The sequence below is a fragment of the Rattus norvegicus genome, chromosome 10 (genome assembly GCF_036323735.1).
Source record: "Rattus norvegicus strain BN/NHsdMcwi chromosome 10, GRCr8, whole genome shotgun sequence".
NCBI classification, from domain to species: Eukaryota; Metazoa; Chordata; class Mammalia; order Rodentia; family Muridae; genus Rattus; species Rattus norvegicus.
This window is the reverse complement of record NC_086028.1, coordinates 79,042,850-79,068,989: the sequence shown is the minus strand read 5'-3', so window position 1 is coordinate 79,068,989 and position 26,140 is coordinate 79,042,850. Positions and strand designations below refer to the sequence as shown.

Sequence of the window (26,140 nt, the reverse complement as noted above, 5' to 3'; positions counted from 1 at the left end):
TGTGATACAGATACACACGAGGGAGGGAGGGATGCGAGCGGATAACTCTACTGAGAAGTGGTGACACTGTGGAGAGATGTGCTTAGCTGGAGGAAGGTGTGTCAGTGGGGATGTGCCTCTCAAGGGGGTATTGAAACCCCAGCTCCTTTCTCTAATCTACTTCCTAGCTGCCATGATTTGAGCAACTTCACGCTCCCCACTCCCTGCCACACTGTTTGGTCTGTGATAAAAGCAACAGATTCAGCTGGCTTTGGGTTGTAATTTCTAGAACTCGGAGCCAGGGAGTGACAGGTGGGAGGAAGGCACAGGAGGAACTGCCTGTGGTGACATCGTCCAGAATTACAGAGGAGCATCCTAGAGGCTCCCTCAACCAGGTAGCTCTGTTTACCTCTGCGGCCAGAAACTCAGGGCATGAGGCGACACTCTTCTTTTTCTTTTTTCTTTTTGTTTTTTCATACAAAAGTATAAAAAATGTCCTTTACACTCTGATGAATGTTTTGCCCAGGGCAGAGCTGACTGTCAGGCTCGGAAATACTATGCTGTATGAAATGAGATGCTTGGTGTGGATGGGCAATTACTGGTCCCGACTGTATCATTAAAAACCTCAGAACTGCAGTCCCGAGGTTGGATCCCCATTCTTCGCACCATGTGCTCTTATGTATCTTGCTAGTCCTCTGTTGTCTTGACCTGTCTGGAAGCAGCCATAGGTTCTCAGAGAAGCACAGCATGTTGTAGAGTTACTCGTGCAGGCAGATGCTTAATTAATACGTGTGTTGTGAAATTTGGTTTACTTTTTAAAATCTCTTTTCAAGTGGAGAATTTAAGAGAGACTTTAAGAATTTAAGAGAGAGAAGAGTTCTCTATGGAAATAAATCTGAAAGAGGATGGAGGGTGGAATTTGATCCTTTACAGGAGAAGCCTGAATCTCTTAGAGATGAAGAGTCCTGCCCACTCAGCTGGCTGGTGGGCATGAAGGACTGAGACAGGAGCCCACATTTAAAACTTGTTCTCTTTCTTTCACTTGTCACTGGAGTCTCATTAGAGTAGGCATCCTCTCTCTATGCCATATTCAACCATTTCTCCTCAGTGTTCTACACTGATGATGTACATATTCTTGCATTGATGAGGATACACTGTGATGGCAGATCCTGTCTTGTCTGCCAAGCCTGAGATCTGAAAGAATGGGGCAGACTACAATCTGGTGCTGCAGAGGTCCTTGGCTTCCGTTTCCGTGTACCTTACACACAAATGTACCGAAGAAGGCAGTGCACAGGGAAGGTTGTTTGAGTTCAGAAAAACATGATCCGAGAAATGTAAATAAATGCCAGTAAGTACACACTAGATTTTGACGGAGCAGCCCTTTCCCAGACCTTTCTCAGGACAGAGCAATTTAAACACAATTGCCTGGCACGTACGGTAGGTTATATCTGGGAAAGCAGGAAGGCAAGGCAGAAGGCTAGATCCAGATCCAGGATACACTGACCAGATTGGTTTCTATAACTGTGTTCTGGTATCCAACAGGTATAAACAGGTCTGTGAATGGAACGTAAGTGTGTGTCACAGGAGGCATGAAATCATGTCCGAGAACAATTCAGGGAACAAAATACACCTGAGGTCAAAGGGCCTCTGATTTTTTTTTTCTTTTTTGGAGCTGAGGACCGAACCCAGGGCCTTGAGCTTGCTAGGCAAGCGCTCCACCACTGAGCTAAATCCCCAACCCACCTCTGATTTTTTTGCCTCGAGCTCTGTCACAGTTCCCCAATGTCTTGTATCATTCTTTTGACACACCATCGAGGGCTTTGTTTGTTTGTTTGATTTTTGATCTAATTATTTGAAGTGGGAAGACACACCCTAAGTGTGGCTGGCACCTAGTTTGGAAGCCCACAGAAAAGCAGGCCCAAAGGCAAGGCTTTGCTTTTTCCTACTTACTCCCTTACTGGTGTAAACATCTACTCTGCTGCTCCTGCAGCTGCTGCTGCGTCCAACCTTCTCTGAACCTAGCTTCATGGGGCTTCCAATGTGGACTGAAGGTGAATGGCTATGTGAGATCCTTCTAGGTCTTCAGTGCCAGATTGGGACTGCTCTGGTATCCAGCCTCATGGACTAGGCTCTGAATCCGTCTAGTGTTCAGATAGCCATTGTTGAGCTACTCAGATTATTCTGCGGCAGTCATTCTATATTCCCCAATGGTTCGGTTCCTCTAGAGAATCTCAATACTATGAAACCCCATCCCAGCATTCGGATACCCAAACCTCAGGGATGGACTTGTATAACTGGTGTGTGGGGTATTGGCATACAAATTTCCAATATTGACAAATCTCTCCACTCAAGTTAAGGATTTCTATTTTGCTTCTGAAAGCTATGAATTTAATAATTTTTTTCTTCAAAACCATTAACTTTTATAGAATGTCTGTAAAGAAGTCCAAGTAGTAGTTTGAACTGGCTTTGATCTCAAACACGGGCTGAGCTGGCTGGTTGCTATTTCCTTCTTGAGGTTTCTTAGAGGCTCGCCAGATCTCTCTCTCTCTCTCTCTCTCTCTCTCTCTCTCACTCTTTCTCTCATTCCCCCTCTCTCCCTCTCTCCCCCTCTCTCTTTCTGTTTCTGTCTCTATCTTTATCTCTGTCTCTCTGTCTCTCTCTCCCTCTCTCCCCCCCACCCCCCCACAGTAGGCTCTGCTGTACCATAGACTTTCTTAGTGTCTCTCCCTGTCTCTCTCTGTCTCTCTCTGTGTCTCTTTCTCTCTCTCCCTCTTTCTCCCTCCCCCCCACGCCCCCACCCCCCACCCAGTAGGCTCTGCTGTACCATAGACCTTCTTAGTGTCTCTTCCTAGGGCAAGCCTGGGTTGTTTAGCACTTGAGTGATGGCTGAGCTGTGTGAGTTCCTGGATGCAGACTGTTACTACCATTTTTCTCTTGTTGGTGTCTGCTCTCCTCCTGAAAAGATTCATATTCCATTTTCCATCCTCAGCCTCATGTGGGTGTTTGACAGATCCCTCCTCGTCTTTCCTGGTTCTCAGCCTTTGGACACTGCAGGAAGGCGTCTGAGCTCTCTCTCAGGTTCAGCTTCTTGCTACACTTTGATCTGGATATTTATCATGCAAGGTCCTTTTCGAATTGTTCTCTAGCCAGAGTCCTGGAAATGGCCACCATGATTGGACAGGTGTTTTAATTTACTGGAAGCAAAACAATTGCTCCGAGCGCTGGGGATTGCTCTTTGTCCTTTTCTCATTGGTAGAGAAGATCAGCGCCCCTGCATGGCCTACCCTTGCTGTCCCCAGGGAGCTTTAGAGTCAGCTCCTGCTGAGCTTGGGCTCCCCTTTCTCTGTCCAGAGGACTTGAGCATTGCTGGATGCCAGCAGTAATGTTCCCCTGATCTCAAAGCAACCCTGCTGTTAGGAGGAACTCTGAATTCAGGGACAGAGTAATGAAGGAAGTGAGGCACAGTGTCAAGCAGCTTGAGAGTTCTGAGTTTCCATCCCAGATCTATTGCTCATTGACAACACGCTTATTGGGCAGCCATTTCAACACACCCAACCTCTGGTTGGCTCATGGGTGCTTGGGGAGAACATAGTCATATAAAACAGTTAGAATGTTAGATAAATTGTGCCTGAAAAGCTCATCTCTTAAGGCCTGGAACATGGGATATTTTCTATGAGAGGAAGACTTCTCTATTTACTGCGTTTCCCACTAACCAATAAGTAACGTGGCAACATTAGGTTTAAGGAAAGCTTCAAGCCATAGGCTAGAGTCTGATGATCTCCCTTCTCTATCATTCCCTAGATGTGATCCTCTATCATTTCCTCCTCTCGGCAGGCTCCTTCCTTGGTAGCATTGCCAGTTTTGAGTTTTTAAACCCAGGCAGAGTTCTCATATAAAGTTAGCCATCTGAAGGTGAATAATTCATAACATTACACAGCGACCGCCTCTGTCTAGTTCCCACACATTTTCCATCTCTCCGAAGCCAAGCCAAAGCTACATTGATTTGTATTTATTACTTCTTTCCTCATTTCATTTTCATGTGTGCCTGTATGTATGTATGTATGTATGCGCATTTGCATGTATGTGTGCATGTATGTGTAAGTGTGTGTGTGTGTGTGTGTGTGTGTGTGTGTGTGTAGGTGCACTTGCATGAGTGTGTGCATGCATACAGGGGACCAGGGCTAATGTTGGAAAGCAACCTCCATTACCATATTCATTGATGCAGGATTCCTCAAGCAAACTTGGTAAATCTCCCTTGCCAGCTTCCTTGTAGATCTCCCTTCTACCTTCTGAGACTGGAATTATAGGTGAGCAGCCATGGCCATGGGGCAATTATGAGGCTCCTGGAGTCCCAAACTCTGGTCCCTATCTTTATATGGGAAGTGCTTTAACCACTGAGCCATCTTTCCAGCTACTTAAATTAATTTATATATTTATTATGTATAAATTTATATGTATCCATACCCACATATGTATGGTACATGTGGCATAAAATCGGAAGGGTACAAGTTGGGGGATTGGAAAATAAAGAAGAGAGATCTCAAATACAAGCACAAGAAGAGACAAACCAACACAATAGTAAGTATAGAAATGGCAGAATGAAACTTTACTTCTCGAACACTAGTTAAAAAACAAAACAGAAGCCCTGTACCTGTTAAGACGATGTTCTTGTTCCCTTCTCTCTGTCACTGGCAACTGTGCATCTCATTCTGTTATTGTGGATTTCCACGCTGTGGCGTCCCATTAATGGAATAGCAGAATTGGTGGCCCTTTGTATCTAGCTCCTTTCTAGCTTCCTTTCATAGTGAGTTTTGGGTTCCCTCATGCAGAATCACATGCCAGCAGTCCGGTACTGTTTACGGATGCATAATGGCCCATTGCATGAATGTGCCATGGCCTACTTATCCCTTTGCTGGGCCTCTTGGCTGTTTCTCCCCTTTGCCCCTTGTGACCACTGCTAATATGGACACATTTATTCGTGTACTTGTCTGAACACCTGCTTATAGTCCTTTTAGAATATAGTTGTTATTTATTTTAACTAACCTCTGCCCTATTTTTTTATTTTTTTTATTTTCAGCACATTTTTCTGACAGGTTCCATGATGGACTAGTGAGGTGTAAGGGCTCCAGCTAGCACAGACTCGCTTCTCCATTACTAGCTGAATTGTATTGACCTCTGTAAAGTGAGACTATAACGACAGTTCCCGCCTTACAGGAAGATCACGAAGGGATCGTTCTGTGAAACAGTCTCTTCTGACAAACATTAGCATTCTCTGTTACCCCTCCCTCACGCTGCTTCCTTCCTGGAGTCTCTCTTTGGATGCCATTGTTTTAGGGTGTCTGCTCTATCTCCCAAAGCAGCTAGCAGCTGAGGCTTCTCTCTAGGCACATGAGGTCTCAGGGGTTTGGGGGATCAGGGTCTTGGAAACAGGGAGAAGAGACCAACCAACTGTAGACTTCTGACCCAGCAACAAGCTAAAGCTTCCTTCTTCTTCCTTCTACAGACCTCCTGTAACTACGACACCTATATTCCAAGACGAGGTGCTATGCCGTCTTCCTGCTCAGACTCAAAATAGTGTACATGGTCTGTCAGGCTAAGAACCCATGGAGCAGGCAGTTCTCTTTCGCTACTGTATTTCTGAGGATGTTTTTACAGACAGGTTAGGGACTTTCCTATTTTTTTGTTATGATAATCTTTATTTTTTTGTCATAATAACCTTTATTCGAGGGTAGCAGAACATCACAATGGAAATTCATATGTTTCCTGAATTACTAACAGACTCAAGGAGGCTGAAACAAAAGGAAGGTTTTAAAGTCAATTGTAGGAGAATCACGTAAGATATTTTGAAACAAACAAAAGCAATAACCGTTGACTCCAGGGATCAATAACAAGGGCCTATCACCTCAAGATTAAATACACTGTTGAGCAAGTGTCCTTGGAGAAGTGTGCGTGTGTGTGTGCGTGCGTGCGTGCGTGTGTGTGTGTGTGCGTGTGTGTGTAAGGTTACGGTGATCTTCATGAAAGGTTGTAGTTCCAGTCAGTCTTTTGAAAACAGCTTGCTGTCATCTAACATGCACAGAATCCCCTCATCCATAATATCTCTGTTCTCTCTGTCTCCATCTCTGTCTGTGTCTGTCTCCCCTGTCTCCCATTAATGCTTGGCGAAAGGGACTCCCTTTAGTTTCTGATGGTTTTTACATACACTTATCAGATTTGAAGCATGTGTTGGTGCTTTGTTTCTATTTATGATCAATAATATTCCATTATGCATATATACCACAATTTGGCTAACCATTTGTCTGTCAATTGTCATTTGGGTTCTTTCTACCACTTGGCTCCTATGGATTCTGAAGCAGTGGCTTTCATGTATAACTTTTAATTATTAATTTTATTAATTAATTAAAGGGATTAATTAATAATCCCTTTATTAATTTTTTTGTTTGTCTTTTTTCAAGATAGGGATTCTCCGTGTAGCCCTGGCTGTCCTGGAACTCACCTTGGAGATCAGGCTGGCCCCAAACTCATGGGATTTTGACTGCTTCTGCCTCCCAAGTGCAAGGATTAAAGGTGTGCACCACCACCACCCAGCTACAACTTTTATTTTTTAATGAATGAGAACTCTCAGACTGAGAGGCAAAGGATACTTGCTAATTGCCATAGACACATGAATTGTGGAGCTCCGAATTTGCCAGGCTGGTCGGGTCTAGGCACGCTTGGCTCTTCTGCTGTGCACCCTGCACTCACTCTCTGCTGTCCGTGCACACTGCCACCCTCCATGCCTCTTTGCTTTACACACTGCCACCCACGCCCATCCTGCAACCCTCCCACTTTCATGCGATCTGTACAGAGACTAGGGAGTGGTCAGCATCCCTGGAGCACCTGCTGGGCTTGTTGCAACCCCAGCTCGGAGCCTGGCTCTTCTGCTCTTCTGCCTGGCTTACCATTCCTACCTCCCACTCACTCCAATCCTGCTACCTGCAGATCTTATTGAAACCCAGTTTCCTTTACTAAAGCTCCCCACTGAGCTTTTCAATCAAGACCTTGTTCTTCATTCCTGAATTTCCTATCATTCTTAAAGTCTCTGCTCAGGGGCTCTGGCTAGCACAAGTGGCCTCTTGCGGTGAATTACAAGAAGGTGCTCGTTCCCTGTAGGCTGATGAATTGCAAAACACTGTCCTTAGTCATCCCCTCAGCCGGACACTTTTGGGCGGTGTGCAGGCTGTACAATCACAATCAGCCGACTTTGCCTGGCGGTTCCTAAACAATTCTGACTTAGACATCCCCAAGTCCTCCATGTCCTTTCATAACCACTCCAAACTGGACCTGAACTGTGGCTTTTCACCATTGTGCCTAGTCCATGGTCCAGCACGGAGCCTCCAGCGCCCAGCAAATGAAGTAAATTAGGGGAAGGGTTGTGTCAGTCCTCAGCTCTGAAGGGACACAACGAAACTCTTGCAGATGAGAGCTGGCAGACTTTCTGGGGAACTTGGGCCACATTGACCGGGAACGCATTTGGGCACAGCACTTCTGTTCCTTCAAGTGGGGCTCTCTCTGGAACGCCAGCTTCTTTCTTTCTTTTTTTTTTTTTTTTTGGTTCTTTTTTTCGGAGCTGGGGACCGAACCCAGGGCCTTGCGCTTCCTAGGTAAGCGCTCTACCACTGAGCTAAATCCCCAGCCCCGCCAGCTTCTTTCTTATTCACCTGACCACACTTGGAGCATTACCAACTCAAGTGAGTTTATTAGAAGTGATGGGGGTGCATTCAAGGTAGTGCATCGCAGTCACAGCCTTCTCTCCCAGGAGCCTCTACTGGAACCAGTTTCTCCTTTGTACAATTCCCTACAAGGTCTGTTCTCTCTAATGCCCAATCCCCAGCCCTCAAAAGCATTTCTCGAGACAGTGCTAGTTTTCATCTCTAACATTTCTACCAGTGATGTAATTCCTAAAATCGACTGTGGCTGCATCTCTCTCTTATTCCTGCTCCTTACAGGATGGGTGGGGTTTGTGCCTAAAACGCTGGGTGCTCACCGGATAGCTGTAGAATCAGTGTTTCTAGATGGGCACACCTCTCCATACACACACAGCTGCAGAATCATCTGTCGTCCTTCTTTCAGTGCGTCCTGACATTTGTTTAACACTTTCCCTAAGCTTTTTCTCACCTTGTCTCTGGTTTTGTTTTCACAACCTGTTAGGATATGAAAAGCAATGATTATATCCATTTCACTCTCAAGGCACCCGAGAGGCACCCAAAGACCAGGAGGCTGGAGCATCTTGTCTGGTTGTCTGGTGATGGTAAAGTTGCCACTCACTGGGGCAGAGTACTTTGGACAGAGTGACGGGTTTGGCTATTCTTTAATCCTCTTATCTTAACTCCTGCCTGAAATTAAGTATTCATGATTCTCAGAATCCTAAGGAGTCTGAACCTTGAGATGAAGAGGCTGCATTTGTGGGGTGGGTTCTGTGTCACCAACTCCCAGCACCCAGCAGTGAGGGGTTTGCTTGCTTGCTTATTTATTTATTTATTTATTTATTTATTTATTTATTTATTTATTTATTTATCTATCTCAGTTCACTATTCTGTCATTCTAATGGAGTGGTTTTTGTTTGTTTGTTTTGTTTTGGGTGGCTTATATATACTGAGATCTGACTGGCAAATATAGTATGGAATGGTGGCTTTCACTCATAGCCAGGATCAGGTTTACCTAGAGAACATTTAGATCTAGCAACACCTATCCAGGTGCTACTATCACAAGCCTACCAGATGACTCAGATGGGTGGCCAACATCACAGATGGCAGCATGGACTAACCGGTGGCTTTAAAGATTCCCCAGATGGCTTGGATTCAGAGACTTTGATTTGATTGGCTGTGAACCATCGACACAGTTCCTATTGATTCCTGCTACTCACCGTTTGGACTGTAATATCATACATTGAATGCTTCACATAAGCTATGGAAATTTATCTTTCATAGTTATGGAGGATGGGAAGTTAGAGGTCAAGGTTGATTTAGTTTTGGTAAGACCTACTTTCTGGTTTACAGATGATTCTTTCTAGCTATATCCTTCATCGAAGAAGGCCGAGAAGTCTGCTTTGGTCTTGCATCATAGGAGCAGGCATTACCTCCGCTCAAGAAGACCCACGCCCATGACCTAACCACCTCCTAAAGGTCCTACCTCCTGACATCTTGGATTTAAGAATTTCAGAATGTAATTTAGGGCAGGGTGCAAACATTCAGACCATACCCGGTCTACTAGGGCAAAACCCACAACTAAAGCCCTGCATTGAAGAACCCTTCCATCTAGCATCAGCAGAGAGCATGTTCATCAGAGGTTTCTCTAATCTCAGCAGGAAGGCTACTAAGCCACCCTCTTCTGTAACTTCCTGGTTCCAATCCTCCCCAGCTCTATGAACCTGGGTGTGCAGTTAGGTGTCCAATCCTTAAGTTCTTTATCTGTTAAATAAGGTCCAGAATTGCTTGGCAGATCTTCTAAGTGCACTGAATAAAATAATGTATTTAATAATATGTAAAGGGAACTATCACCATGCTTGACACAAGAGGGATTTCAACTGAAAAGAGTCAAATGCTATTATTCTCTGCCCCACGGGAATAATCTGCATATTGTGCTTTTGCAATACCTGCTATTTGCAGAGCACTGTGACTGATTTATTTCTCTGTGCATAGGAACAAGAGACGCAAAAGTGAATAGAGAGCAATATATACATATATTTCTTTTAAAAATATTTCTTTTTATTTTGTGTGCACTGGTGTTTTGCCTGCATGTATGTCTGTGTGAGGGTGTCAGATCCCCTGGAACTGGGGTCACAGACAGCTCCTGAGGTATCCTGTCGGTGCTGGAAATTGAACCCGGGTCCTCTGGAAGAGCAGTCAGTAAGTGTTCTTAACTATTGAGCCATTTCTCCAGACCCTATTTTATATATATAATTCTAATATTGAGGTGTTCAAGATGCAATCTATATGCTATGAATTGGAAGAATTCTTTCAAGCACATTGAGATATCAAGAAGCCCTTAATCTGACATTTGAGCTGTCTCTTCAAGGTTGTGTAGCATTTTCACAGATGAAGAGAAACTGGAACGAAGACTGCAGCCTCAGTAGTGACAGGAGGCCAGGTGACTGGAAAAGAGCCAAGAATCTGGGGTTGTTGGCCTCCTGCATAATGGGACCTAAACTTGCATTTATTTATCTCTGCTGAGAACTCATTAATGGAGACTTTGCTAAAGAACTTGGTCTTTTAGTCTGAAAACCACTGGGGATCACTGAAGTTGGTAGTCTTGGAGTGTGTGTTCAGGTTGAAGGTTTTGGTTTATTGGCACCAGGTATTGTGTGGGAGAGTGGGTTGGCAAAGCCTAGGTGAGGATCTCTTAGAAAATTCCTGATTGACTTCTAACTCCAGTTAAACTCTATATCCAATGTGCTCAGTGTGTGCTGTACCTGAAATCTGTTCACTAGCAAGTTAATTTCCACGCCATCCCTCAGATTTTCTGTTTAGTTCTGTATTCATGCCAATAGGAAATGTTTTGTTTGGTTAGCTACCCATGTCCCAGCCTAACCTACAGTTTTTTACAATCTTTTTTCAGTGTGACTGAAAGTTCTTGTTTCAAGCAATATTGGTATTTTTGAGTTTTTGATATCCAGGGACTTTCCCTTACCTGGAAATAAGAGGTAGCAGACCTGCTGGGGGGATATTGCCATAGTTGGGCCTGAGATAGGAGGGGTAGGACAGGGCTTGACACAGGGCTTCAGTGATATGGAGAGGTAGGGTTGCCTGGGAAATACACAGTAAAGGAAGAGTTGGCAGGGCTATAACGTGCCCATGATTTGATCTAATTACATACATAGCTCATCTTCCCCAAATCCCGCCTTTCAGTTTATTTTATTTATTCAAAACCAGTTTGAAGAAACTTGCAAGCTGAATAATTGAGAGTGATGATTGGTGGTGGACACACACACACACACAGATGCTCACACAGACACACACACAGATGCTCACACAGACACACACACACAGACACACACACACACAGATACACACACACACATCACAATAGTAGAAATGGAGAAATAAAAGGGAAGGAAGAGATCTAAGGTGAGAGGTGTCTTACTTTTCAATTGCCATGACAAATAAAACCCAACAACAACAACACCCAAAAAACAAAACAAAACAAAAAAAAACCAAACCAAAACAAAATAAACAAAAACCAGACCAAGGCAATTTATAAATGAAGACATTTAATCTGAGGCTCGTGTTTACAGAGGACTAGAGTCTATAACTACCATGTCAGGGAACATAGCTTCGGGAAGGCAGGCATGGCACTAGAGCAGTAGCTTAGAGCTCACCATCTTGAAACAAGAATCGTGAGACATATGTGTATGTGTGTGTGTGTGTATGTGTGTGTGTGTATACACATATATAAATATAAACACACATACACACACACTTACACGCCATACCCACATGCACATATTCACATACTCATGTACACAAATACTCACACACACTCACAGACTCAAACACTCACATACTCACACATTCACACACACACACACTCACACAGACACACTCACATACTCACACATTCACACACACACTCACACACACTCACACACTCACACACACTCACAGACTCACACACACTCTCACACACACACACTCACACACACTCACACACTCACACACACTCACAGACTCACACACACACACTTTCACACACACACACAGACTCACACACACACACTCACACACTCACACACACACAGACTCACACACACTCACACACTCACACACACTCACACACTCACACACACACACAGACTCACACACACTCACACACTCACACACACACACTCACACACACACTCACATACTCACACATTCACACACACTCACATACTCACACACACACTCTCTCTCACACACACACTCACACACTCACACACACTCACAGACACACACACACTCACACACACACTCACATTCTCACACATTCACACACACATACACACACACACTCTCTCTCACACACACACACACTCACACACTCACACACACTCACAGACACACACACACACACACAGAATAGAAAGTCCACCCCCAGAAACACACCTCCTCCAGCAAGACCACAACAAGCATAAAGAAAGGTGAGGAAGAAGAGAGGACTATGGAATCCATATGGTATGAAAGCATGGGGAAGGACTAACTGGGGAGAGGAGGGGAATAAAGATCGGGGAGTGGCCCACGCATTGAAGCGCCGTCATGAAACCCATCGTTCTGTATGCTAACATAAAAGATTAAGAGACAATAAAGGAAGGGACTCCGTGCACTTTCTGTAACATGGCGGAAGGCGGAGGACGTTATGCCTAAGTGATTCTAACTTGAGTCTTTCTAGAGCAGGAGTTTGTGAGAATGAGAGGTTCTTGTATAAATGGGCATCAGCAAAACCTCACCAGGGTTTGCTCAGCCTCCCCATCAGTGTGACCAGCTCTTTGGTAACCAATGAATTGCAGTTTTCACCAGTCCCAGGGGTCGCTGGTGGCTGGAGACGTGTCTTACAAGACTTGGGGCTGGCTTTCCAAAGAGCATGCATCTCTGACTTGGTCAATCAGTCTTTAAGAAGCCAGTTTTGCATTTGCAGTATGGGACCAGTCCTGGGGGTTATGTCCCAGGTCCCCAAGTATGTGAAATGATATGGATGGAAACACTTAGGCCAGGGCCTGGGCCGAAAGAGCCATCTTTCCCAGGATGCAACGTACAGAGGTACCTTTGGCTGGAGTCTTGGCAAATCTTTCCTTATGTTTAAGCTGCTAGTCCTGGAAGGTATGAGAATGAGTTTGGACTCCCAGAGTCCTACTCATAAGCTTTCTGGAGCAAGGAAACTAGGGCTTCAGCATGGAGGGTTCACTCCAGGGATGTTGGTCGTGTGTTAACCACATGGTCTATCAGACTCTAGCCCATGCATAGCTCTCCTGCCTGGATTCCAGGTCACTGTCACACAGGGACATTTAGTACATCCAGCTGTGGGTGTCATGTTGTTACTATGGAAACCAAATTGCTACCTAGAGAGATGGGACTGAGGCCTTAATGGTCTTAGAAACACAAAATGTGTTCTCCGGAGACAACTTCACATTTCCACCTCCCTCTTTCTGTCAGTCTGTTTTCTCCACTTGCTCTTGTGTGCTTGGTTACTCCTTACCTCTGTCTTACTGAAGGAGAATGATAGGCAGTGCACCCTGAGTTTCAGATCCCTCCAAGGAGAGGGGAGCATCTCTATCAGCCAGCGATCTGACAGTTGAAGCAGGTGTTGGGCAAATTCCACAGACCCCAGCACACTGACTGTGTTCAATCTATCCTCAGCTTCCTAGATGGCAAAAGGTGTTCATAGGCTTGCTTCTTGACATCCCCACCAGGCCAAGTTCTAGGGATTTTTATGCTTCAGACCCTTTTGTTCTTGAAGATCAGAGTGGTGTCTTAGGCTGGTAATCTAAACACTGAGATGGGGCTAAGGCGGGAGAATTGTGAGTTTGAAGTTAGCCTGGGCTACTTGTATCAAAGCAAACTAAATCTGAAAAAAAAAAAAAACAAGATTTTTTTTTCATACAAGGTCTCATGTAGCCCATGCTGGCCTCAAGCTCATATTACAGTGTGGTATCACAGGAATGAGTCACACTGTCCAGTTTATGGGGTACTAGAGATTGAAACCAGGGCTTTGTGCATGTTTCGGTAAATACCCTGCTAATGAACTGCATCACTTTCATTGCTCCTCTGTGGTTTGACGGGGAAACCTCTGTTCTCTTGCCTTACACTTCAAGAATCCTAAGGGCTGTGGAGAAGGCCCTCTTTTAATTGGTCTAGAAGATAGAAGATAGAGACCAGTCTGTCCTGTTTCAACTTCAGTCATTTGAGGTGAAATTCTTCCGAGGCCTAGGGACATCAGGGACAGCTGGTCACTTGGGTTTTCTTTAATCCATCCCCACCTTTGACTAAAGGACTGAGAGAGCTTGGAGAATGTCATTATGTGGTGGTCATGGAGGATGTTTTGTCCCAGCCTCAGCCCTGGGGAGATGAACCAACCCGCTCAGGATCTCAGAGGTAACAGAAAGGGCCTGGGAGTCCAGGTCCCTGCAGGCTTCCTTGTGCTCCTCCTTGGCACCTTTTTGTTCCAATCTGCAGAGCATCTGTTTCTTCTCTTAATGTTAGTCTAGCATCCCCAAGTGATCACCACTATCCACTTCCTGTGATGAGAAGCATCATATGCTTCTAATAAACTTCTGCTGAGCGGGGCACATTAATGCTCCCTGGGCATCACGTGCAGGGCAGACAGATGCAGGCACTGTGCTGTCATAAGTACTTATTTAAGAGCTGTATCTTCAATGACCGTTTGATTGGAGCAGCAGTAGTATGGAGAGCTTAGAAGGTTGCGGGTCCAGAGCCCAATTACCTTTACCTTGGGCTAGCATTAGCCCCCTAAAAAACATTCTTTGCCCACCTTTGTGTCAGAAGTAACATCTTGTGACAGATAGGTGAAACCCCCTTTGAATTTATTAATCAGTAGCTTCCACCAATTCCAAAGCTAAGAGTCTCATCAGAGAGCATCTGAAACCTATAGGAGAGATTCCTGCTTCTGGCTGTAACCTTCTGTGAGACACATCCACCCACGGATTTTACGTTTTGCCTCACATTATACCTTCCATTGCTCTGCTCTGATAAAACTTCATGAAACTGCTGCTATGTGGTGATCCAGACCCGTTTCTCAGGCCACGGTCACTCAAAATTGGCTTATTCTACTTGTGGTAATAGCTCTGTTGTTGTTTGTATCATCAGAACTCACAGAACAGTTATTAATATCTTCAGAGTACAGATTAGAAAAATAAAGTAACCTACACAGGGTCATGTGGTAGGCCGGTAGCAGGATGAAGTCCATTCGCCTCCATATTTCTCAAAGTCATTGTGTGTCACTGGATCCTGTTACAGACTGAGGGAGACCGTGACCCAAGAGCAAGCATCCAGCTATACAGGGCAAAGCTGCTTCCTTCTCACCCCACACCTTTTGTACATAATTTATTTGCTGTAAAAATGCAACTGCTTCGAAGTGGGCCTAGCTTCCCGTGTGGCTCAGGCTGTCCTATAACCACCATTAATGCAAAAAGTGGAAAGAAAGTTCCAGCTTAGCACTGCATTGTAATTATGTGAGAGCGGGTTGTTTGAAGTTTTCATTACCAATATACCTTGCCCCTAGGTGGGGTTTCCAATACATCTACCCTGTCGGTGCTGTTTGTACAAACCCACCTGTCAGTGCTTCCTCTCTTGTCGGAGATTGTGACAGGGAGGAGAGATGAAAGTTATTTTTAATTTGGCAACCAACCGAACATCTAACTCACCCCTTCCAGCAGCAAGGCCTATATGTTTTCTCAACAGGGTATTAATTATCTGGTTCTGGGACTGGCCAGACAGCCTGTTCAGGCAGTTCTGGTTGCCCTGCTGGCTTGATGCAATTGCAAGGTGAACCCAGCAGGACTCAGGGAACTTAAGCAGGAGGCATCCTCTTTCTCAATAAACTCAGACATGGGCATTGGGCAACTTGTTAAACACATTTATTGATTTTTTTTTTTTGACAGTAACCAAACACAGTGAGTGACCATTATAAACAAGAAAAGAAAGGCATTCTTTTGTACTTTGTGAGATCTGGCTGCACCTGGAGAGAAAAGATACCCCATTTTCCCAGGAATTTACAAGGCAAAGTGCATTCCTTTGGGAGCATCACAGGGGTTGGGGGCTGGGGGTGGGGAATGGCAGTTTTGAAACGCAAGGAGTCTGTCGCCTGCTACGTGAGGCGAAGCTCACCTGGGATGAATGGTCGAGCCATGGAGTGGAGTGAAAGATATACCTGCTTAGCAAATGCATTCCTGCTTGCCACAAACTCAGTAAAACTGGCTGCAAATGAACAAAACATGGAGATGAAGGGACACGGGAGATCCAAGAAGGTAGCTGCATGGGCTGAGCCTGGCAGGAGGGAGGACAGACCAAAGCCAGAAAAATGAAATCAACGCATTGAACACATTTATTGGGCTCTTAACAATAACCAAACACAATGTATGACCTCCGGAAAACAAGAGACAGCGAATGAATCGATTCTGATCTCGGGCAAGTCCTAGTACAGTTATGTGACAAAGAGGGAAATAATTCCATTCTTATAGTCTGCGGTGATAAATATATACAACGTATAGCTCTTTGATGTCTGTCCTTTTATTTATTTTTTTTTGAAGATTTTCTTTTTAAATCATTGAGTAAACAGAAGAATCATAATCTAGAAATAAGTGTCCTCGGTCAGCTTTGTCCTGGTTCACCTGTCACAGCACCCTCGGAGTAGCCCCAGGACGCTGTCAGAGACGATGAGGTGCAGTGCAGAGTCCGCTGGATGCTTTTAGAGCGGTGTTTTTCTCCCCACTCTCTTTTGGAAGAATTTTGTATATACAAAGGCTGCGAAGTCTTATTGGGTTGAGTTATTAGTTCAGGAAAACAGTATCAAAATTGTAATCAGGTTAACTGGTTGTTTTCTTCTAAGACCTTTGATGAATGAACCTTTGTTTCTGAAACTTGGCTTTCCCATCATGGAGGGGTGTGTGTGTGTGTGTGTGTGTGTGTGTGTGTGTGTGTGCACAGAGGGATGTACTCCTCTGAAACATTTTTGCAGACAATTCTCATGAAAAGGGGGGGCCAATCCAAAGAGTGAAAGGCTTAGGGGAGGAAGGACGGGAAAGGGGGCATTCTGGGTTACGTCAATTCACAGTTGTAGAATTTCACTGAGGTGGGATTCTTCTTGGCTTAGTTCCCTACTTGAGGAGCCATTCGTTTACTGGAAAGAGAGAGAGAAACAAAACCGAACACACACACATACAAATAACACAAAACAAGGCACAACTCAATTAATCACATACAGTGCAGGGGGCTTACGCTAAAGTGCTACCCCCTGTCCCAGGGCTTTTTAGACATGTGCTTTCCAGGAAGCCAAGAGCTTCAGGTGGCTGCTGTGAGCCAAATGGGTGAGGGGAATAAATGTACTTGTGTTATCATTGGTCAGTCACACTTCGAATGATCGATAGCTGAGATGGGTAGACTAATTTTGTCAAGTAGAAAGTTCTAGTCGGGGGTACTGGGTTTAGACCAGAGATAGGAAAACTTTAGTTCACAGCCTCAAACTAGCACATTCCCCCTTTATTTGCATACTGACCACAGCTGACTTCATGCTACATCGTTTACATGCTACCTATGGCTAACTTCACACTATGTCATTAGAGTTGAACAAGACCATCCGACCCACAACGCCTAAAATATTTGATTGTTGCTTCTTTATAACAAAAGTGCCAAACCCTGCTTTAGGCTACAAACTCTCTGTGGTTGGAGTCATATCTATGTCCATTAGCACTGTACCATGGCCACTACCTAAGTGTGCCTGATACATAGTAGGTGTCCCATAAATCAGTGTGGAATCAGGAGAAAGGTCCATGATAGAATTGGGTATTTGTCCAGTAGTGGTGGCTGAAAGGGAACAAGGACTCTATTGTGTAGGTGTCCTGTGAGTGTCTAAGAGAGAGAAGGAATGAAAGGAACCCAGGGCAAAGAGGACCAATGCAGTCAGGGTTCAGGGGCAACAGTGGTATCAGGTGTGGCAGTGAGCTTCCTGTCAGCTCCTACCCTGGGAGAGCAGCCTAAGCTAAAAGCTGGACCTCTGGCCTGGGTGCTCTTCCTGGAGCCACTGCACTCACCTCTGTACTGCAGCTTCTGGGCCCTGTTGTTAGGACAGTCCTTCCCCTGTAAACTGAAGTTGATGTTGGTGCGAATACAGCGATTGTTGAGTGGCTGGACAGGCCTGAAGTTGTCACTCATGCTCAGAAAGATCTGCGATGGCTGATTCTGGCTGAGGAGCCGGAGGGAGTGCATCTGTGAAGAGAAAGAGCAGTGGTGAGATCCAGCCGCTCTGTAGATGTGCTGGGGAAGAAAGGCCAAGTAGGCTGTTGCCTGGCCAGGCAGTATGGACTCTCTGGAAAAGATCAGAAGTCCTCAGAGCCCCCTTTCCCAGCTGAACTGAGCTGAAGGACCATATATAGATGCCTTCAGAGGCTTGGGGTGCATCTGACTTGCTAGCTCATGGGATTTGAACAAGTCATTGATTCTCACCCTTGAAAAGGATGAGTTTCTGCAGCACAAGTTTCCAGTCCACAGTTTTGGCTTCCTCCGATACCTTGACTCTACTCGGTTACTGCCCAGTCCACAGTGGTTGATCTGTTAAACTAAGCTAGATCGCTGCAATTTTTTTTCTTGTGAAAACCTGGTCTAATTTAAGACAAGACTGTGAAGGAGGGGAGAAGGATGAGCAGGTACAGGATGAGGAGGGGAAGAGGAGGGGGATGGGAAGAAAAGAGAAGAGGGAGTAGGAAAGGGGGGAGGAGAGCCTCTGGCATTCTGTCCAGTGAATCCCTCCTATTGGTTTCCGGTCTTGAACTCGCTGAGCTGCTCCGGTATCTCCTGAGTATGTCCCTTTCTGAGCTTGGGTGATCTGGAGGGAGTTACTGTTATTTGTCATCCAACCAGTTCCGACAGGGTCAGGGATTGGGAACCGCTGCTTGTTGTCAGCCTGTGAACATAGATCTTGCCAAAGAAGGTGGGTTCTGCCTCGCTGGCTCAGCCTTCCTCTGAGGCTTTCTAGAGACTGGCGATCAGGTGCTGGAGCTTGGACAGATAGATGTATGAAATCTACACTCCTCTCTTCACAAGGAAGAGGAGGAGGGTGGCAAACCTGGAGCGAGCCACGAGCAGGGCTGGCACGGGCTGGTTCCTGTGCAGTTCTTAAACAACTCCCACGTTCAAAACATGTTTGTGAAATGCCGTGTGCCATATCGTCTCCCCTTGGAGAATGACATATACATTATTTCTTTAAAAAAGATCTGAGAAGTCCCGGCATAATGAATTCAACATAGGTTTTTCTTCTTGTCTGCAATGCTACAAGGATGAACCCAGGGTCTTGTCAATGTCAGGCAAACACTCTTACCACAGAGGTTTATTTTAGCATGTATAGGTTTTAAAAAATGTAGCTTAAAAAAATTGTGGTTTTGAAATGGGCACCCATTCTGTAGCCTGGGCTTGCCTAGAACTTGTGGTGATCCTCCTGCCTCGACTTTATTCCAGGAGTGAGTCATTATGCTCATTTGTATCTCCAGCTGTACACTGAACAGTCGTCTGTCCATAGAGTGTGATTTTTGGAACCGACTCTGCTATCTTATTTCCTTCGGGCAAGTGGAGTGCTTTCATAAGTAGTTCATATCAGTCCATTTCATATGCTGACTCTGTAAACATAGGTGGTGTGGGTTTAATTGGGTATGTAAATCGGAGGCATTGGTAATCTGTAATACTTAGGATGTGACCTCACTTAGAAGTAGGGCTCCTTCTAGTGCAACCAGCTAAGTTAATATGAAGTCATGGAGGTTAGCGTTTTCCTTCGGTATGACTGGGGTCTTTTTTAAAGAGGGTGGATTTGGACAGAGATGCAGTCATATAGAGAATACCAAGTAACAATGACAGCAGTGTCCTGGGGGGTGCTGCATTTCATGCCAAGGAGCACCAAAGATTTCTGGCAAACCACAGAAGCCAGGGAACAGGCATGGAGCAGATTCTCATATTCCTCTGAAGGAACCAACTCTTCTGACTCCTTCCTTGGGGTTTCTGTGAGGCAATCGTGTTTCTGTTGTTGGTGTCACCCAGTTTGTTCTTGGTGGTTGCACAAATCCTAGTCGATTAACACGACAGACTTAGAGCCTACTCAGTCAGTCCTCGCATTCTTTATAAACCATCAGCTAAAGAACGGAAGGAGCTCACCTGCATCCTGGTTATGTACACAGGTTTATTCATTATTATCCAACTCGCTGTCTCATAGCAGGGCGGGATAGTCATCGACCCATCGTAAGTGATGAAGCTAGAGGTCTCTGGATACAGTTCCTCTATATTAAGTCCCTGTAGTAAGTAGGCGTCATCTGGAAAGGAACGTAATAAAACAAAAACTTAGTATCTTGATAAAGTCTTGCTGATACATCTTTATCGTACATAATGTTAAAATATGTGTGTTTTCTCATTGATAAGTGGCTATCAGCCCAAATGCTTGAATTATGCTGATGCACAGAACACATGAAACTCAAGAGGGATGACCAAAATGCGGATGCTTCACTCCTTCTTTAAAAGGGGACACAAGAATACCCTTGGCAGGGAATAGGGAGGCAAAGTTTAGAACAGAGGCAGAAGGAAAACCCATTCAGAGCCTGCCCCACATGTGGCCCATACATATACAGCCACCCAATTAGACAAGATGGATGAAGCAAAGAAGTGCAGGCCCACAGGAGCCGGATGTAGATCGCTCCTGAGAGACACAGCCAGAATACAGCAAATATAATGGGGTATAGGCGAATGCCATCATTAAACCACTGAACTGAGAATGGGACCCCCATTGAAAGAATCAGAGAAAGGACTGGAAGAGCTTGAAGGGGCTTAAGACTCCATATGAACAACAATGCCAAGCAACCAGAGCTTCCAGGGACTAAGCCACTACCCAAAGACTATACATGGACTGACCCTGGACTCTGACCTCATAGGTAGCAATGAATATCCTAGTAAGAGCACCAGTGGAAGGGGAAGCCCTTGGTCCTGCCAAGACTGAACCCCAGTGAATGTGATTGTTTGGGGGAGGGCGGCAATGGGGGGAGGATGGGGAGGGGAACACCCATATAGAAGGGGAGGGGGAGGGGCTGGGGGATGTTGGCCTGGAAACCGGGAAGGGGAATAACAATCGAAATGTAAATAAGAAATACTCAAGTTAATAAAGATAAAAAAAAAAACACAGGGGGAAAAATGCGTGTTTTTAGAAGAACATATCTGCTAATATCTTCAGTAGCAAACAGTTCCATTGTTGTTCTCCTCACATAGCTAGTGTTTTATTCTTTATTTCCTAATGTTTTAAACTATAGAGTTTTTATTGTTCACAAATAGGCTAAGTGGCTGAAGGCTCCCCTCTAGGTCACAAGTTGTTCATTCTTGTGACTCAGACCCTTGGAATGGCCACTGACTAGTGGCACTGTGGTTTGGCGATCATAGTGACTGTCTGAAAAACATCCCTTGTAAAAGATGGTGCCACTCACATTGCTCCACCCCAGAAGAAGTACATGCCACTCACTTAGGTGTATAATTTGGTGGTCAAGGAAATCACATGACTAGAGCTGATGTTGGGGATTTAAGGGTAAAAAATGAGACTTTTTTTTCTCAGTCCTTTATTCCATCTCATTGTGGCTTCTGTGCACCAGAGATCACAGGTCTGTCTCCAGAGGGGGTAAATGTCCCAGTGTGCTTGGGAGCAGCCACCATTATGGCCAGTCCAGGAGCCTGGAGAGTACACAGCAGGGCACCAAAGCCTTACTGGTAGAGAGATGAGACTGGCTTGCTCCCCTATCTCCGCTGGCTATGTCCAACTCCCACTGAGAAAGGATTCACTCTCCATGGCTGACATCATCACTCAAGTGAAGTATAAGACAAGATGTCCGCCCCTAGCTAGAACCTCACACTTTGCATAGTAAGACATCCACCTGGATGGGAAGAATAAAGACCAGAGACAAAGTCCACAAGCGTAGAGGAAACTGATGCCTGCAGGGAAGAAACAGGAAAACTGCAGTTTTACTGATAACAAGCAAAGGCCATCCATTAATTTGCCACGTATTTGCTAAGTACCTAATGCTCGATCGGAGGTTGGGCTCTTAGGACACAGCAAAAGATAGGGGAGATGCGGTGCCTGCCCCTCTCCAGTTGAAGACGCAGACAGCACAGGGCACTGCACATATGCAGATGTCAGTGCAGGGTGACGACTGTACTGTCTGCTGCCCTGTAGACATTCACGCTGTCCATCTATTTTTATAGGCAAAGACTCTCCTCCACTTCCTCCTCTAAGAGTTGTTTAAACTTTCTCTGATAAGGAAGAAACAGCTTTGCTGAGACGTTTGGGTTTTCCTGCTTCCTGACTGTCAAGTGTGAGCAGACCAGCTGAGTTAGTAGTTTGAAATAATGTAAATAAATCTACCATTTACCTGCTCCATCTACAACCTTCCCGAAGTGGGCCTGGTCTAGTGTTGTTTGTATTCTTATGTTAATTTGGATCCCCCCAAATTGTTTACAGAAGAGTCCGCACACCCAGTTGTAAGACACTCAGGGACTCCGCCCCCAGTTGGTTCTGATTGGTAAATAAAGTTGCCGACAGCCAATGGCTGGAAGGGCAGACAGAGGCGGGACTTTTAGGATTCCCAGGCTAGGGACGTGAGGGAGAAGGAGGAGGGAGAAGGAGAAAGAGATCCTTTGTGCTGAGAGAAGCGGAAGGAGGGGAGAGATGCCATGACTGAGGAGGTGCAGGACAGAGAGGCATAGCTGCTGGGTAAGGGCCAGGAGAGTGTGGTCCAAGAGGGCTGTCCAACTGGGTCCAGGGCAGTCAAGGTAGAAGACAAAATGTAGGAAGTGATAATTTGGGATTATCAGAGGGAGGTGGATTAGCCACGTGGAGAACAGGAAGCGGCCCAACCATTGACCATTGAGCTGATTAAGGCATAGCAAAATATAAAGATGTGTGTGTGTGTGTGTGTGTGTGTGTGTGTGTCTGTCTTTCATTGAGGAGCTCAGAATGTTGGGGGCGGTGGTAGTGTGGAACACACAGCTGGGATTTATTTAGTTATTTTAATACTATACCTTCCCTCTTCTACTGTGCCACAAGAACTCCAGGTCTCCATTAATGCACCAGGAGAGATCAGCCAACTTGGGCTTAGAGAACAACTTGACTGACCCTAAGATGAAGGCTTTCTACTTCACTCTTTTCCTCTTTCCTTTTTTCCTCCCTTCCTTCCTTCTTCCTCCCCATCTCTCTCTCTCTCTTTTTTTTTTTCGGAGCTGGGGACCGAACCCAGGGCCTTGCGCTTACTATGCAAGCGCCCTACCACTGAGCTAAATCCCCAACCCCCCCATCTCTCTCCCTTCTTAAAAATAGTGTAGTTTTGCCATGTGTCTGTGTCTATGCAAATGTGAGTGCAGATGCCCATGTTGGTCAGAAGATCCCTTGGAGTTAGAATTATAGACAGTCGTGAGCCACCTGATGTGATTTCTTATATATGTATGTGTGTTTGTACTTGGGTCCTCTCCAGAAGCAGCACCCTTAACTGCTCTCTACCTCCCCCCCTCTTTTTTTTGAGACGTGTCATTCAAGAAGCCTGGGTTGGTTTTGAACCACGAGTCATCTACTTCTCAAGTATTGGTTGGGATTTCAGGTGTATACTACCAGGCTTGGCAACTTGTAAACACTTTCCCACTTAAATAGACACAAACACTTTATATGGGAACACTAAGGACCCAGGACAAGCCAAGAGGGAAGCAGAAACTGGAATCTGCCTGGAAGGGCGTGAGATATCAAGGGTTCTTATCACAGAGCCATGGTGTCCACAGCACACAACCCCATGCTGGTCCTTCTGAGTTTGATCAGTCAATGCCATACTGAGATGGGTATTCATCCTGTCTGCAACGGTTTCTAGGATCTGCTGAACTTGTGCTCCTAACACCAAGCTCAGAGCAGAGAACCTGGGCATTAATTAGGGGAGTGCAGGTAGGAGTCACAAACAGTGGTGTGCAGGCTCAGAGAGGGGCTGTCAGCTTTATCTGGAGTGGGGGAAGGGGACTCAGGCAAAGATGAATGGAGGAGCTGCCTTGAACTGCATCTTGAATGACAGGAAGTAATCAGTGTGTGACTAGCAGAGGGTGAGGTGTCAAGGGTACTGCAGATATAGAGGGACTGGAGACAGAGCTGAGGGAGTTTAGAAGGGCTCTGGTACTTAGGGACGGCTGCTTGAGTGTGGGCGGAATGGAGGTGGAGGGATATTGTGGTAAATGAGGCTAGCAGGGTCAAAGCAGGCCACATCCAGGAGGCCTTTCCCAGTGCTGTTGGGAGTTTGGGCTTCAGCCTGGAGGCAGTTTGAAGCCACTGAAGGCTTTCAAGCCAGAGATGGCTTGATCAGATTTGGACTTAATGAGGCTTGCTCTGACGGCGGTTTGGCCTGAAGATTAACATATTGAATGAGAGAAGGAAGCACTCGGCACGTTTTTTATTAAAGGTCAATGTGATTTGTTTAACCAAGCTTGTACGAGGAGCATATTGGGTACTCTAGCGCAATGCTATTATTGTATTTTATTTTATTTGGGGCGGGGCGGGGGGAGGGAAGGATGGATACAGTAGACACGAGGGATATTCCAGGCAGAACTGGAGCCAGGATAAAGAACATTTATATTTTCCTGAAATTAGACCAGCCTCTATGCTACAGCCATATTTGAGGAAAGGGTTGGGGAAAACACAAGCTAGCAACAAGAGATAAGATGCTTTCTTTGTGTGTTTATCCTCCTCATGGGGTACTGGCATGTTTACAAAACACCATAGCATTCCTATTCCAGCCTTGATCTGCTCCGATCTGCTCGGGTCCTGGTGGAAAAGTCCTTTTGGTCACCCCTCTGTCAGTCACAATGGCAACACTCAGTGGCCACCCCCCCTGGGATCATCAGCAGCTACTGTGCCCTTTCTAACAATCTTTTAGGTCTGTGTGCTAACTCTTAATTTCCCTCTACAAAAATTGAAACCATCCAGCTTGAAGAATCTGGGCTTGGGGCCCGAGTTTGAATAATGGATTTGCTGCTTGTATCTATCCGTAAGACCTTGGACCCGTAGGTGATAAGAGTCTCTGTTCCCATGACTACAGCATACAGATGTGATGGAGAACACTTGGCTCACAGGCTATTAGAGGAACCAATAGAACCATGCTTTATAAATACTGTCCAGCATAAGGCTCAGTCCAGGAAAGTACTCAGCCATGTTGGATGGCATTGATGTCACCTTTCTGACCCACAATGTCCTTGCCCAGCTTCCCTGGTAAACTCCCTACCATTCCTAGGACTCTGACTGTCCCAGCTGAATCAGCTTTCCAGGAATTATTTAGCTGACCCTTCCCACTAAACTGTGAGCCTCTTCTGTGAGGCAAACTGTGTTTGCTTCTTTTATTGTGGATCCCAGTCTGAGGTCCACCAGATCAAAGACTGTTCAGTAAACACAGGACTAAATGATCAAATACAATGCTTTCTGCTCAGCAGCTCTAGCTGGTGATGGTGCCAAGCAGAAACCAAGTAAGGAATACTCAACAATGGACAGATAATGGGAAAGTGTCCCTCCAGGCTGTAGCACCACTCACTTTAATTCACTGCTCCTACTATCTCTTGTACCTCACACCCAAGACATCAGCACGAGATTGTTGGCCTTGTTTCAAGCTTTAAATGGTGGCATCATGCTTTCCTATAATTAGGTTGCTGATATTGGCACGAACTGAACATATAACATTGTCTCAAAGACTGACATGAAAACAGTGCTCTTTCTTCTAGGCATTGAAATTTGAGAAGTATGGGCTTGCTTGGTGAATTTGATAAGTGTGGTGGCTTGAATGGGAATGGCCCCATAGGCTCATGGTCCTCAGTTTATGAACTTGTTCAGGAAGGATTAGGAGGTGTGGCCTTGTTGGAGGAGGTGTGACACTGGGGGCAGGATTTGAGGTTTCAAAAGCTCACTCCATGTCTAGTTAGCTTTCTCTGCCTCGTACTTGTGTCTCAAGATGTGAGCTCTTAGCTGTTTCTCCACCACCATGCTTGCCTGCTGCCATGATGGTTATAAACTCTAACTCCCAGATAAACTTTCTTCTATCAGTTGCCTTGATCATGATATTTTTAAAAAAATTTTTAATATAAATACACTGTAGCTGTCTTCAGAAACACTGGAAGAGGGCATCAGATCTCATTACAGATGGTTGTGAGCCACCATGTAGTTGCTGGGATTTGAACTCAGGACCTCTGGAAGAGCAGTCAGTGCTCTTAACTACTGAACCATCTCTCTAGCCCGATCACGGTGTCTTACCACTGCAATAGAAAAGTAACTAAGAACATAGGAAAGAAGTAGTGTGACCCAAGAATAACTATGGATAAGTCAGAAATTTTCAGTCCCAGAATTCAGAAACGTCTCTCCAAAATTCTCTTATGAGAAAATGATTTAT

At 45.3% G+C, this 26,140-nt stretch overlaps 1 protein-coding gene across 2 annotated transcripts in view; it reads right to left on the bottom strand.

The window, feature by feature from the left end:
- Nucleotides 1-15,568: 15,568 nt before the first annotated feature.
- The window catches only part of Car10 (carbonic anhydrase 10), a 502,355-nt gene continuing 491,783 nt past the window's right edge, over nucleotides 15,569-26,140 (bottom strand). For both annotated transcript variants that reach the window (NM_001427769.1, XM_017597693.3), the window contains 3 exons: nucleotides 19,866-20,020; nucleotides 17,759-17,933; nucleotides 15,569-16,848 (listed from right to left, as the gene is read on the bottom strand). In NM_001427769.1, the coding sequence (NP_001414698.1) occupies nucleotides 16,826-16,848; nucleotides 17,759-17,933; nucleotides 19,866-20,020 (353 nt within the window). In that variant the 3' untranslated portion in view covers nucleotides 15,569-16,825. The remainder of the gene's footprint in view (nucleotides 16,849-17,758; nucleotides 17,934-19,865; nucleotides 20,021-26,140) is intronic.